The sequence below is a fragment of the Silene latifolia genome, chromosome 11 (assembly GCF_048544455.1).
Source record: "Silene latifolia isolate original U9 population chromosome 11, ASM4854445v1, whole genome shotgun sequence".
Taxonomy (NCBI): domain Eukaryota; kingdom Viridiplantae; phylum Streptophyta; class Magnoliopsida; order Caryophyllales; family Caryophyllaceae; genus Silene; species Silene latifolia.
In genome coordinates, this window is record NC_133536.1 from 205,221,207 (window position 1) to 205,236,234 (window position 15,028).

General features: G+C 38.9%; 2 protein-coding genes across 2 annotated transcripts; one reads left to right on the plus strand and one right to left on the minus strand.

Annotated features, from left to right (window-relative positions):
• Positions 1–2,720: 2,720 nt before the first annotated feature.
• Positions 2,721–4,550, minus strand: LOC141612424 (protein phosphatase 2C 37-like). The gene is made up of 3 exons (XM_074431194.1): positions 4,024–4,550; positions 3,559–3,915; positions 2,721–3,442 (listed from the first exon to the last, which is right to left on the minus strand). Exons 1-3 carry the CDS (start codon positions 4,456–4,458, stop codon positions 2,999–3,001), a joined length of 1,236 nt encoding a protein of 411 aa, XP_074287295.1. The 5' UTR covers positions 4,459–4,550; the 3' UTR covers positions 2,721–2,998.
• Positions 4,537–12,887, plus strand: LOC141614747 (uncharacterized). The gene is made up of 4 exons (XM_074433493.1): positions 4,537–4,606; positions 6,072–6,212; positions 7,472–8,763; positions 8,925–12,887. The coding sequence occupies exons 1-4, from the start codon at positions 4,537–4,539 to the stop codon at positions 12,885–12,887; spliced, it is 5,466 nt and encodes a 1,821-aa protein (XP_074289594.1).
• Positions 12,888–15,028: the final 2,141 nt, after the last annotated feature.

A 15,028-nucleotide genomic window follows, 5' to 3' on the forward strand; every position in this document is an offset into this window, starting at 1 on the left:
CGACAGACACTATTCGTCACAAACTTGTGACGGGTCTAATAAAATCCATATGAATAGATAATGACAAATTATTTGTGACTCTCTAGATACTCTGATTTTGTCTTATCTAGACACTCTAAGTTTGTCTTATATTTCTACGTGGGTAATATATAACCCCTTACAAGGTTGTGAGGGACATACTTGTGATAAAAGAGACTTAATGGAAGAATGATGCTATGATGTAGGCTTGTGGGTACGTGTCTCTTCGTATCAGTACTATTTTAGAATTTAGTTTACACACATTCTTATTTGTGACGGGGATATTCGTCGTAAGTTTATGACGGGTTAAATATTGTCCATATGGGGAGATAAGACAAAAAGCAAAGTATCTAGGGAGTAACATTTTATTTTGTCTTATCTACCATGTAAGTAGTATTTGACCCGTCTTAAATTTATGATGGATATACGCGTCACAAGGAAAACTTGCTCTTTAGATTGTATGTTTACCTAATTGCCAAGTACTCCGTATAAGTGATATTTTATGCTTGCCAACTTGTGGCTCTTCACTAATATCAATGGACTTTCAACCTTGGAATCAAATCATTTACATAAAATTATCTTAATATTTTGTCAACTTTTTTCTCCTGAGAAAAGATATGTTGATAAGCCTACTTTTTTTTCCCACTCAATATTTTTTACACATTTTATCTTGTCAAAGAATCAATTACTCTTTGACAATAATGTCCAATTTTAAGATTCATTTCGGGTAAATGTTGTGTGTACACCTTTACGTTTTAGTGGTTCAAATATCTACGCTATCTTTGTGAAATAAGTTGTGATTGGTAATACAAAGTTCCAATTAATTAAAATTTTCCTCTTTTTTTAGAATTCAGTAATCTTTTATGAGATTAACAACTTTAATCCATATTGTATGCGACTTTTTCTAAGTATTTGATTACTTGTGTACACAAGATTAATGAGATAGTCTCACATGTGAAATCACCTTTTGTGATTACTGATTAGAGTTTCAGTATGTAAAAAATCTCCAATAACTTTTATCGGTGGATAGCATAAAACACCCAAATTACGGATTAAAATTCGCTATACTTTCATTAAAACTTTATAAGATTCGCGAAAAATACATATGTAGCTTGCTTTAGATTCTCTACCATTGCTATCGTTGTTAACATTTTCCATCTCACTCAGAACTCAAATCAACTTCAAAATGTACAATCGATGGTTCCATAGTTACGTCCCCTATTATGTGGATGTTATGAAGGGTTATAATGGGAGGCATCAAATGTCTATATTTGAAGGTAAGCAACTTTGTATGACTAATAAAGACATGTTTTTATCTCACACAAAACTTCAATCAACCAACGATAATAATTGATGGTTTCACAATAGCGTGTCTGAGAGCAAATTTAATGCTGTCAACGTTATTTAAACTCAGGTTATGAATATCACTGTTTATGACTAACCAGCTAAACAAGGGCATCTGCTTAGGCTATAACTTAATTGGATCATTGATCATATGCCTCCACGACTCGCCCTATATTATATTCGATACAATTACACAAGTACATGTTCGTTTCAAATGACTCAACTAATGAAAAGCTAAACTTGATGCTAAAGTTTTACAAAATGAGATATCATATCATATGAAATTATCATAAATATAGTCAATTTATGGACTATACAACCAGTTGTATATGTTGTACGGTTTAGAATCTGAGCTTTGTGATAAAGTATCCGAGCTTTATGTTAAAGAATATGAGCTTTATTAGAAAGTATTGAGTTCATCTAATTATACATTAAAAACATGAACTTTAAATTAGGCTGAGAAAAAACACATGTTTCAATTCAGTATCTTGGTTGTCACGCTTGTAATCTTTGGATGTATAATTCTATTTGTGTAATACGGTCATCGACATAACTATGGCCCATGGATCAATCTTATTCAAGATTTATAGGTGGAGTAGTTTATATTCTTGTTGAAATTAATTAAAGTTATTAAAATTAATCACAGTTTTATGCACAAAAATCAAACCTTGCCAGGCAGGCAAGATACTTATGAATTAGTCAGCCTTCGAATCAAAAACACAATTATCTCATCAAAACAATCAAAGTCATTGCAATATATTTTAAGCTACGCAACTAGCTCCAAATATCTCTCATTTAATATCATTTTATCAACTTATCTTCTTCCTAGTCACCCATTTTCAATCTTGATGCAATGGAAATTAATATCTATTCGCAACAGAAAAACTCATCGGAAAATTCAACATATTTTTTACGATATTTTTTAATTATGTGAAGAACTTCAATAAAACGTAAAGAATTTGGTGAATTAAAGAGAGTACATTGTAATCGGCTACAAAATACAAGCCGATCATGCTAAAAACCGTCATGAACTTGAAATATACGAGTAATTTGTGTAACTAGATCAAACACATACGGAGTAAATAATAAAGAGTTCATCTATTAAAACGATCTCAAATTAGAGCTCAACGATCTTTTTATACAATTAAATCCAACATTATCGCAGTAATTTCTACTCCGTAATTAATTTCACTAAGACTACTATAATCCCAACACAACTATTACAATACTTTCATCATAACAAAATTTGCCATTTTAGCCCATGTAAAATAATAGGGAGCCAAAACGATAACCAATTTTAATTATGCTTAAAGCCGTCGTGAACTTACAATATGATTTGTGTACCAATATAAAACACATAAATCGAAAAGAGTTCATCAATTAAGACAATCTCAAATTAGAGCTACAGCGGATCTTTTTATACAATTAAATCCAACATTATCGCGGTAACTTCTAATTAATTTCACCTAAACTACTATACTACTCGTATTACAATACTTTTGAACAACATGACAAGATTTGCCATTTTACCCCATGTAAAACAATAGGGGGAGCCAAAACTTAATAATTAATCCATTTAATTTAAATAGCGCTATAATACGAAACTAATAATATCAATTAACCGATATTAATTATGTTATCGAATTGATCTTAAATCAACTACAACAACACTAACATTATCAGCACTATGCCTCGCTAATGCCAACTTCGTCAGCAAAATCGACGCATCGGAACACGCCTTATCGGAACACTCCCGGCCGGCATCGACAATCGTGTCGTTTCCAGGAGATTGAGGTGGAGACGGTGGCGATCCCGCGTTAATCAAGCACATCCTCGCTACCGAGGCTGCTGTCTCATTCGATACGACATCCCAAAGGCCGTCGCTCGCAATGATCAAGCACTCGTCTTCTAGAGTCCGGTCCGTTATGGTTATCTCCGGGTCAGGTATCACGTACGGTTTAAGGTAGTTATCGCCTATTGCACGTGACATGGCCAGCATACCAAGGACACGTGCCCCGTCCCAGTAGATGACACGTCCTCCCGCTTTCTCGATCCGGTCCAGTTCATCCGGTCTATCAGGCTGCAGATCAAAAACCGAGTCAGTACAAATCTCATAAGTCATCAAATTAAAAACAAGTACTTGTGTAAGACGGTTTTATATATCGGATCTTAATTCCGATCCAAAAATTCGCTCACCTTATGATCAGATGAAAGAGGAACCGCTACGCCGCCACGGCAAAGAATTGCGCGCGAATCTCCACAATTCGAAACGACGATTTTCTCACGCGTAACGACGGCAACAACGGCGGTTGATCCGACGGCGTCGCACTGAGGCGTTTGAAGCTCACATCTACACGACGTCGTTACAGCTGCCACGTCAGCAGTAGAAGTGTTGACTCTTTCACCTACTTCTTTATCCATTCGATTGAAGCTCAACGACATCGTTTCACTCCAATTATCTTCGCTTTCGCCTTCAGTTTCGGCTTCGCCATTTCTTTTCACGATCTCCTCCTTGAGTATCGCGTGCATCCTTTCCTTGCACTTTTTCGCAACCTATAACACAAATCAACATAAACAAGATCAATAACAATCTCAATTTGATCAATTTCTAAAATTCTAAAATATCGATTTCAATTAATCGTGATTATGATGAAGTATTACGTGAGAGCAGCCGTGTCCGTCGAAAACTCCATAGAAATGAACTCCATGATTGAACTTCCTTTTCCTACTACCTTCCTTCTCACAAAAAAACGGTTGAATCGACACCGCATCCTCCATATCTCTTCTCCGACCGCAAACCGACGTCACTCCAAACTTCGGAAACTCTTCATCGACTCCGCTATCTCCAGGTGCAGAATTCTCTTTTTCCACGGCAACACTTAACGTCAACGACCGAGTCGGCTCGCTCGACTCGACAGCGAACTCGGAGTTAGACTTCCGTCGTTTCATCAAACCGTGCGTCTCCGAGATATCGGAGATGTTGGAGATCATCTTACGAATCTCCATTCTTCTACGACGAGCCGTTCTGGTCGCCGGTTGGACCGGACTCGTCGGTTCGGTTTCTCCTACTTTGATTCCGCAACACATTCCCGCCATTACTAATAATAATGAGAGTAAACCCGGTTCAATAAGATGAATTAGAATAAAATAATATAAAAATTTTGAGAGGAGAGAATGGAGAGAGCAGAAGGTGGAGGGAAAGGAGAATATAAAAGGATAGGAGAGATCGGGCAGGGTGACCAAAGTAGGGACGGGCAGTGTTGGGGGGCAGAGGGGGTACAGTTGGAGTGACGTAGAGAGGTTTGAGAGGAGATGTAATTTTGACCGTTAGATTGAGCAGAGAGAAAGTTGAGAGGTGAACACGTGGAAATAACTTTTGATTGGTGGGGTCCAGAGGAAATGAGAGGGTACGTGGACCTATGAGAGTGTAGCACGAGTTTTAAGTTGTATGAGTTTGCCTTTTCTGACACGCATGTGGTCCTTGAAGTAGAGAAGGCGGTATATTAATATCGAAAAGTTGGGGCGAGGTGTCGCCCTGGTGTTTTTTTAGTAGAGTCGTGTTTCAAGTCGTATTTACTACATTTAACTCCACTCTATTTATTTCCATTTTTTACGCTATTTACAAGTGTACATTTAATCTCGATTTTCTCTCAATACATAAGTGAAAATATATTCATGTGAGATTTTATTTGATTCGTCTTTACGAGTACATTAAAAATATCTAACTTTTATAATTTTTGCAAATACGTAGCTAACGATATTTACCGCGTAAAACACGTGTTGGCGAACGTGAAAAAGCAAAGTGGTATAGTGGAGTTGAAGGGAGGAAGTATGTTCTTTTGGATTTAAAGTCACCTTGTTTAAATTTAGACTCTGTTTGGTAAAACTGACTGAAAAGGTACCTGAAACCTGAAAAGATATCTGAAATCTGATAAGATGACTGAAATTAAAAAAGTACCTGAAAAGCTAGTTGAAAATTGGAAACTGATAAGGTAGCTGATTAATTGTAAAGTGTTTGGTAAAACTAACTGAAAAGGTAACTGTTTTTTTTTTGTAAAATGACATAAAATAAAGGAGATTAATAATTATAATAAATTAATTTAAATAAAGGGTAAATATGTAAAGTAGAACATTTCAGCTACCTCAAACTTTAAAAAACTACCCGGAGTAGCTTTTCATTTCAGGTACCTGAAAAGTCATTTCAGGTACCTGAAATGACTTTACCAAATAGCACTAGGTAAAACAACTACCTGAAATATTAGTCAAATCAGGGACCTGAAATACCTTGTCAAACATAGCCTTAGCTTAATCTTTTATAATATCAATTTTTATAAGTTTAGTTCAACCTCTATTAGTTCAGTTTAGTTTAGCTCTTATAAATTCAGATCAGTTCAAATAAGTTCAATTCAATTTCTACAAGTTCATCTCCTATAAATTCAATTTAGACAAGTTCATACAATTTATATTGACAATAAATTCATACCCGTTTTCTAATATTTGACGAATTGAAAAAAAATTGTACACTTTTCATTTAAATCAATAAAAAAAAATCTAATATTAAAATGATCATATACAACATTATTCTTAAAAAAAAAAGCGGCCTTTATAATTTGTTTATGTTAAACTGCCTACTCATTAATTATTCACAAGTTCACTTATCTTATTAATATTTTTACTCTTATTTCACTTATACCTCATTATCTTAACAGATTCAGGTATGTCTGAAACGAAGTGTAAGAAAGTTATGTACAAGGTGCGAAATAACATAGTAAAAGATATTTGGCGAGACAATGGATTCGATGATGGCTGTGAAAATGAAGATGAAGATGAAAGTGACGAGGAAATAGATGGTTAGAATAAACAAAAGTAATACTCCGTATGTAATTTATTTTTTATTGTAATGTATTGTAGTACTTGTAAAAAAAATAAAAAATTATATAAAGCGGAATTTTTTTATAAATTTAGTTCGACTTTTATAAGTTCGGCTCTTATAAGTTCAGTTCAGCACTTCAGCTCATATAAGTTAAGTTAAGTTAAGTTCAGTTCAGCTCATATAAGTTTAGTTTAATTCAGTTTAATTTCTAAAAATCCAAAAGAACAAGGTCTTATGTCTGAAAATAGTGGATAATTTTATTTTGAATGTCTTCTTATGATATGGAGTACTAAAGATGATCGTTTTCTAATTGTGACCTAATATAATTTTTATATAGTAAGTAGCGCTTTAATTATTATATATAATTAATCTCATTGTAATTTATCGTACTCTTTTTATTGCAAAATCAATTTTTAATGCAAATTCTTATAATCGAATACATAATTATCACAACATATAGAAAATAGAAGGAAACATATCCCCCTACCTTATCCAGCACCCTTCTTACCTTATATTGTTAATATCCAAACATTTAATAAAAAGATTTCATGAGATTATGAAAAAATGCATGTCCTTTGCTTGTCTCATCGACCAAAGAGTCATAATTCATAAACCTTTACAATCGATTAACAAATTCTTTCATTTTTTTTGTTCCTTTTTGCCATATCATGAACGAACATATATAATGTAGTCTTAAAACCTCTAATAACATATCTAGAGTCAACATTCCTAAGTTGTCAATTTTTATGTGTAAACGAAAAACAAGAATTCGTTAATAATCGACTTTTTTCTTACGTATTTTATTCGATAAAACATAGAGAAATCTTCCTATAAGACTTTGTAAGTACATATAACTTCAATGCATATATATTAATATTAAATTGAAATATATACAAAAGTCAAATACAATATTTAATCAGTTGACAAAACGATATATCAACCTTTTAGATTTTTTCGATAGTGAAATATGGTTGAACTAGTGTCGAAGAAGTACACTTGTTCAGCTTGACCAATACAATAGTAAATCAATCGTAGAGAATAAGACCGTAACATCGGGGAGTGCTCCTAGGGTTTCCTGTGGAGAATTCGTCTTTGCGAGTCTCTGAGTCTGTCTCCGCGTGTCTTTGCTTCTCCTCCTTCTTGAGGCCTATTCCTACTCTTCTAGCGTGGGATTAGGGTTTGTGGGTGTTAGTAGGGTGCGAAGAAGTGCTGTTTGGTAGTTTGCCCTAATGACAGAATCGAGTAGGGCAAATCGAAGAGAAGGAAAACAACCGATGTATGAAAGGGACAAGGACGGAGATGGTGGCTTCGTCTGGGATGTAGGGGATGATAATGCAGAGAAGGAAAAGGCGGGGTTGATGCTTGTGGGAAAGCTATGGGCGGCCAAATCGACCAACGTTCGTGCAGCGGTGGATGTCATGACAAAGTTATGGAGCCCCAAAGGAGCGATAGTAGGTAATGTTATCGATGCTAAAAACCGAATTTTCGTCTTTCGCTTTTCTGATATAAGAGATAAGAATCGAGTCCTAGAAGGACAACCGTGGCACTTTGATAAGCAAATATGGTGTCTGGATGAACCTAATGATGAAGGAAAGTTGACTGATACACCGCTTTTCCTCGTCCCTATGTGGGTTCGTATATATGATTTACCAGTGCGGGGACGATCAAACGAAGCGAATTTGCGAAACCTAGGAGAACAGTTGGGGAAATACATTAGCATGGATGTGTTACCAAATCCAGAGATTGAAAGAGCAGTGAGAATTAGGGTTTTGCATGATGTTAGACAACCGCTGAAAGCAACAGTCTCAATTAAAATGCCAAATGGATTGACTCGAGATTTTGAAGTGAAATATGAAAGATTACAAGCGACTTTCTGCTATGGGTGTGGAGTGTTTGGGCATGGGGAGAAAGAGTGTGAGGAGGGGCCCTATGAGGAGGAAGAGCTGAAATTTGGAGAGTGGATGAGGGCATCCCCATGGAAAGTTACGAAGACAGGGGTAGATGGTGGGGGGAAAGCAGCTAGGTCCCTAGGGGTACTGTTTGACAGGGAAAAGGAGACGAGGGAGCAGGAAGCCATTGAAAGAATGATAGAAAAACTTCAGCGGGTATCTGTGGGAAGTAGAGCAAAGATGAAAAAACCAGAGAAACAAAAGGAGGGTGGAGCCGTGAGAGAAGAAGTTGGGATGGAACGGTTGCCTGATGGGGGAGACGATGTGCTGATGGTGGAAAACTTGGAAGGAACAGAGCAGAACAGGGAGCAGGGGAAGGAGAATACTAAGGCACAAGAGGAAAAACAGCTGCAAGTAGGTGCGGGGGTGTTGGAGCCGGGACTGGTGCACAATAGGGATGGGGATGTGGAACGAGGGAAAAAAGAAGGTAAATGGAGAAGGATGGTGGGAGACGAGGGTCTAAATAGAGGACAAAATACAGGAAATGCTACGGTGGTCTGCGGGGTGAAGAGGAACAGAGGTGAAGAGGAAGGGGAAACAGGGAGTGCAGCTAAGAAAATTTACAAACAACCAGGGGTGGTAATACCTGAGGCGGAGGTTGAGCAAACTCAACCCCGCCGGGCCCAATGAGTCTTATAAGCCTTAATTGTCGGGGCTTGGGCAACCCCGACGCGGTGAGTGGACTCCGTAATTTTGTACGGAGAGAAGCCCCCACTATGCTTTTCTTGTGTGAAACGAAGCTTAGTGGTGTAGAGATGAGGAGGGTGAGAGGATGTATGGAGGACTATGACGGCTTTGATGTAGATAGCGTAGGCAGATCGGGTGGTTTGTCGATGATGTGGAGGAAGGGAATCCAGTGTATGGTACGGACTGTTTCAGTCCATCATATGGATTTTGACGTAGAACTGAATGGGGTAAAATGGAGGATGACGGGATTCTATGGATGGCCGTCAGTCTCTGATAGGCATTTATCGTGGCAGCTCTTACGGCTTTTAGCATCGGAATCACAACAACCATGGATTTGTATAGGGGATTACAATGAAATTCTTTACTCAACGGAGATGAGCGGAGGAACACGACCACAATGGCAGATGAATCAATTCCGAAATGCGGTGGATGACTGCGGCCTTAGGGATATGTCTTTTGAGGGATACAGTTTCACATACGACAATGGACAAATCGGGGATGACAATAGACAGAGTCGTATAGATAGAGCCATGGTGACGAATGAGTGGGCTGAACTTTTTCCCTATTCGAAGCTAATCCATCTAGATAGAGAATGGTCGGACCATAGCCCGATTAAGGTCGTCTTTGATGGTCGTAGTGCATCGAATAGAACGAAGAGGAGACTTTTTCGGTTCGAGCAAATTTGGGTAGGAGAAGATGGATGCGAGGAAGCTATACAACGGGCATGGGACACGGGTAATTTTAACCTGATCGACGCCTTGGGGAACTGTGAGACCGAGCTGACAAGGTGGAAAGGTGTGTCTATCGGGAAAGTCATGAGGGATTTACTTAAAAAAAGAAGACGGCTTCAAGTACTCAACGAGGGTGCCCGTACTGCTCAGCTAGTTCAAGAGAGGAGAAAATTGGTGACGGAAATTGCTCAGCTACTGAAACAAGAGGAAATCTTTTGGAAGCAACGTTCCCGAGCGATTTGGCTCAGTGAAGGGGACCGTAATACGAAATTTTTCCATCAAAAAGCAGGGCAAAGGAAGAAGAAAAACTTTATTGCAAAAATTCACGATGACGAAGGGAGGCTGCGTGAGGGAGATGAAGCTGTGGAGAAGGTTGCGGTGGAGTATTTTCAGGAGCTGTTTACCACGGGGAGACCAACGCATACGGGACAAATTTTCGAAGGTGTCAGGAATAGAGTGACTCAGGAAATGAATGAAATTTTAATGCAAGAGTATGATGAAGCAGAAGTTCTTGAAGCTCTAAATCAAATGCACCCATTAAAGGCTCCCGGGCCGGATGGCATGAACGGACTGTTTTATCAAACATATTGGCACGTGGTGGGACCGCTGGTCATGAGGACGGTGCTAAATGTTCTGCGTGGGGGGGAGTTCCCGACAGGTATGAATCGAACCTTTATAGTCTTAATACCAAAGAAAAAAGCCCCGGATAAAATGAGTGAGTTCAGACCTATTAGCCTGTGTAATGTGACGTCCAAGATTGTCTCGAAGGTTTTGGCTAATAGACTGAAGCGCTTTTTGGGAGAGATTGTGTCGGAAAATCAGAGTGCCTTTACCCCGGGTAGACTGATTTCGGATAATATCTTGGTGGCTTTTGAACTCTTCCATCACATGAAAAATACGAGGCAGGGAGAGGGTCACATGGCTTTGAAGCTAGACATGTCTAAAGCCTATGACCGGGTGGAATGGAGCTTCCTTTATCAAACTCTGGTGAGCATGGGTTTGCATGAAGGTTGGGTTAATCGTGTGATGCACTGTGTGACCTCGGTTTCGTTTGAGGTGCTGATAAATGGTAACCCGTCAAGACTGTTTAAACCGAGTAGGGGGATCCGCCAGGGGGATCCACTTTCGCCCTACCTATTTATCTTGTGTGCAGAGGTGATGTCGAGTTTGATTAGACAGGCGGTAGAGGCGGGTTCGATACATGGCATACGGGTTGCCACAAACGCACCGGTGGTATCACATCTACTTTTTGCAGACGATAGCATCCTCTTTGTGAAGGCAAACCAGCTCGAAGCTAATAGGGTGAAGGGAATTCTAAATCGCTATGAGATGGCCTCAGGTCAACGCGTGAATTATGATAAAACAACAGTCTCTTTTAGCCATTGCACGACGGATGAGAGGAAGAGGAGTATTGCTGATTGCCTCGGGGTGGAGGTAGTTGACGAACAGGGGAAATACCTAGGGCTTCCAACAGTGGTGGGGAGGTCAAAAAAGGCTATAGCGGGATGTATTCGTGACAAACTCAGCAAAAAATTGGAAGGGTGGCGAGGGAAATTACTTTCAAAAGCGGGAAGGGAGATATTGATAAAGGCCGTAGCCCAATCAATCCCTACGTATGCGATGAGTGTTTTCAAACTACCAAATAATTTTTGCGACGAGTTGAGATCGTTAGTATCCCAATTTTGGTGGGGTTCGAATGGGGGGAAGAGGAAAATTCCATGGATAGCATGGAAGAAACTATGCAAGGCGAAGAGTACTGGCGGCCTGGGATTTCGAGACTATAAACTGTTCAATGAGGCTTTGCTCGGAAAACAAGCATGGAGATTATTAACAGAGAGAGGGTGCCTGATGGCGCGAGTGTTGGCGGGTAAATACTTTCATAATAAATCTTTCATGCAGGCTGATCTGGGAACAAACCCGAGCTATACATGGCGCTCGATTTGGGAAGCTCGCTGCGTGCTGGAAAAAGGGATACGGAGAAGAATAGGTGACGGGCTAAGTACACGAGTATGGCGGGATGCGTGGATTCCGGGCACGCAAACGGGGAAAGTCATTTCACCAAGGGGAGAATGTGACGGGAACATGCTAGTTGCGAGCCTGTTGAGACCGGATGGACTAACGTGGGATACGAGTAAGGTAAGAACGTTCTTTTTGCCTTTTGAACAAGAACGCATTTTGAGCATTCGACTGAGCATCAATGAAGAATGTGACTCGTGGTATTGGAGTTTGGAGAAGGATGGGCTATACTCGGTAAGGTCAGCCTATAGAACGCTAGCAAAGGACCTTGACACAGAGGAGGAGCAATCGAGTTACCATAGGGAGAAGACGTTGTGGAATAGTATATGGAAAGTGGATGTTTGGCCGCGGATCAAGGTATTTTTTTGGCAACTGTGCAGGGATGCGTTACCAACTAATGCCAATATTGCTCATCGGCTCAAAAGTCGTAGTGAGTTGTGTCCGATTTGTGAATATCGACCGGAGACAAGCTTACATTCGGTTATGGGTTGTGGGGGTATGGGAAGGGTATGGGAGGGGCTGGGTTTGGAGCTAGAAGAAGTAGGAAGGGTTGAGAGGGTGAGGGAGTGGGTGGAGGCTGTGTGGAAGATTTTGGATGAGCGACAAAGAGTAATATTCATGGTTGGGTGTTGGGCGAAGTGGGAGGCAAGAAATAAACTGGTGTTTGAGGGACGAAGTGTAAGGAACGACAGTATTATAAGAAGGGTGAGGGATGTGGTGGATGAGATATGGGGAACGAGGGAGGAATGCATAAAGGAACGGGGTACAGCCGAGAAGGAAGGGGGATGGGTACGGCCGGATAAGGGGATGGTGAAGATTAACATTGATGCAGGGGTCATTGAGGGAGTAGGAACGGGATGGGGGGTGGTTTGCAGGGACGAGAATGGGGAGGTGATGTGGGGATACACGGAGCAGGGGCTGGGCGAGATGGAGCCAAGTGAAGCAGAGGCGGAAGCTATCTTATCAGGGGTGAAGGAGGCGTTAAAGAGGGGATGCAAACGAGCCGTTGTGGAGAGCGATTGTCAAACGATTATTGAGATCTTGCGGAACAGGAAAAGAGGACGAAGTACTTTACATAGTATAGCTGCTGAGATTTTATCTTTATGTTGTCAGTTTGATTTCGTTTCATGGTCTTTTGTTCGTAGACAGTTTAATAGTGTTGCGCATAGTCTTGGGCATACTAGGCCGTGGTTTGTTGGTCGTCGAAATTGGGGAACGGTTTTGCCACCAGTTCCTAGGAGCCTTGTATCGTTGGATTTAAGGAAATGATATTAATCCCCTTGTGGGAATTCAAAAAAAAAAAAAAAAAAAAATACAATAGTAAATCAACCAAGACGTATTCCTCCGCCAGTTCATGCATGAATATACGAATAAGTCGATCAACGGATTTATAAACTTGATAATTATGGAAATTAATTGTATAAAATATAATTTATCTTATTCAGTGATTATTTTTAAAATATAAGTTTAATTCAGTTCAAGTTAGCTCAAAACCATTTAATTCAGTTCAGTTTCCTTTAACATTATTAATGTTACTATAGTAATAACATTTATTATTTACATTTGTTAAAAAAAATCTCTATCATAAAATAATATTTTCGACAAAAACTTAAGAACATGTTAATGCATAAAAGTATGATTAAAGTATTGTTTTAGAGACAGTATAAAAGCAAATATAGTAGTGTAAATTTGGAGGTAGAGGGTGTATTAGAAATTTTTTATGTTACATTTGGTGTACTACAAAACTGTACACCCTAATGAATGATAATGTAAATTTTTTTATTTTACTTAGATTGTATTTTTAATGGTAAATGCTATTAATTTTAATGTTTTTATTAGTTGAGACGGCTATATAAGTATAAATTGCAGTAGATATTGTAAATCAGATACAAGGGACAATTGGAGAATGTTTAGAGACGAATAAAAAAAAGTTCGTGTAAATACAAGTGAAAGTATATCTAATCCGTTTTTAGATATTGGTCCTGTTTGGCAAACGGCATAAGCATATTTATGATGACATATTGCGTTAGCAGGATGCGGTTGGCAGATTTTCGTAGCAGGTTTGACCATCATATTAAAATAACAGAATTAAGAAAATGTGTTTGGTAATTAGTAGATTATGTGATAAATCTACCATTTTCATGTATAAACTCAATATGCTATTACAATATGCATGCTGCTATTAGCAGCATATTCAAAAACATTAGACTTCGATTAATATGTTATTTGAATATGAGTATATGACATTAACCAAACACTTTAAATTGGTAGATTGATTGGTCAAAATACTATTTAAGCCGAAATTTACTAATTTCACCAAGTATGTTCAATACCGGTTTAAGAAAGAAAAGAGTTGTTGATTCAGAAATATGGCGAAAATAAGAAAAGATAAATGGAAGATAAAAAAAAAAAAAAAAAAATGATTGGAGAAGTCCAGCTGTATTCAGTGTTGAAGGAAAGCACCTATGTTGGAATTCCCTATCAATCCTCTAATGAATCGGACACGTGTGGACCACATGTCGAGATCCGTTTGCTAGGGCCGTGTTCGGAGCTCCGAATATCAACTTTCACGGACTGTCTAAAACCTGGTAGCTTCGACACGCGTCCCATGTGTGACGTACACCCGATAAGCGTACATCTTTTTATTTTTACAATTAGTCTTACAGAAGAAAACGGGTCGGAATAAGTGACGGATAATGACACTCACAAAACAAATAGGGGGACAAAGTGGGGCACCCCCATGTGCTTCCCTCTCTCCTCTATTTGGGTTATTTGTGAGGGAAAATGATATCCGTCACTCCAAAGTGACGGATACGTGCCGTCACAAATGAGATTTTGTGTTATTTTTATTTATTTATTTAGAGTAAAAAGGAAGGTTGAGGAGCTTTTTATTTCAAGTCGAGTTGTGGCAAGACCAAAATGGATTGCGGAAAATCCGATACAAAAATCATTTCAGCCTCTACTTTTAACATTTAATCTCGCAACAAAGTGTGCAATTGTATTGCCTAACTGTTTTACATGAGTACAATTGAAAGAGTGAAAATCACAAATGGAACTTCAAATATCTTCTATTTTTTTTGGTCTAAACCATCCGGTAATCCGAACCATATTGGGCCGATTAATCCAGATTTCGGGGCGTGTCCAAGGATTACGGTATTTAAACCCCTCCCAATCGCAGTTGTGGGAGATCGATCAGCAGACCTCCCTACCAAGCGCAGCCTCATGCTACCACTGCGCCAACCAACGATTGGTTTAAAATATCTTCTATGACGAGGCCCCACTGTGTTCTCGGGACAACCCAGTTTCGGACAGCCATAACTGGCGGAGTCAGGATTTGAGCTTAGGGGGCGAAAAAAAATTAGGGGGGCGGATGAGTAATAATATGAGATACACTCGAAAAAATTTCGAAA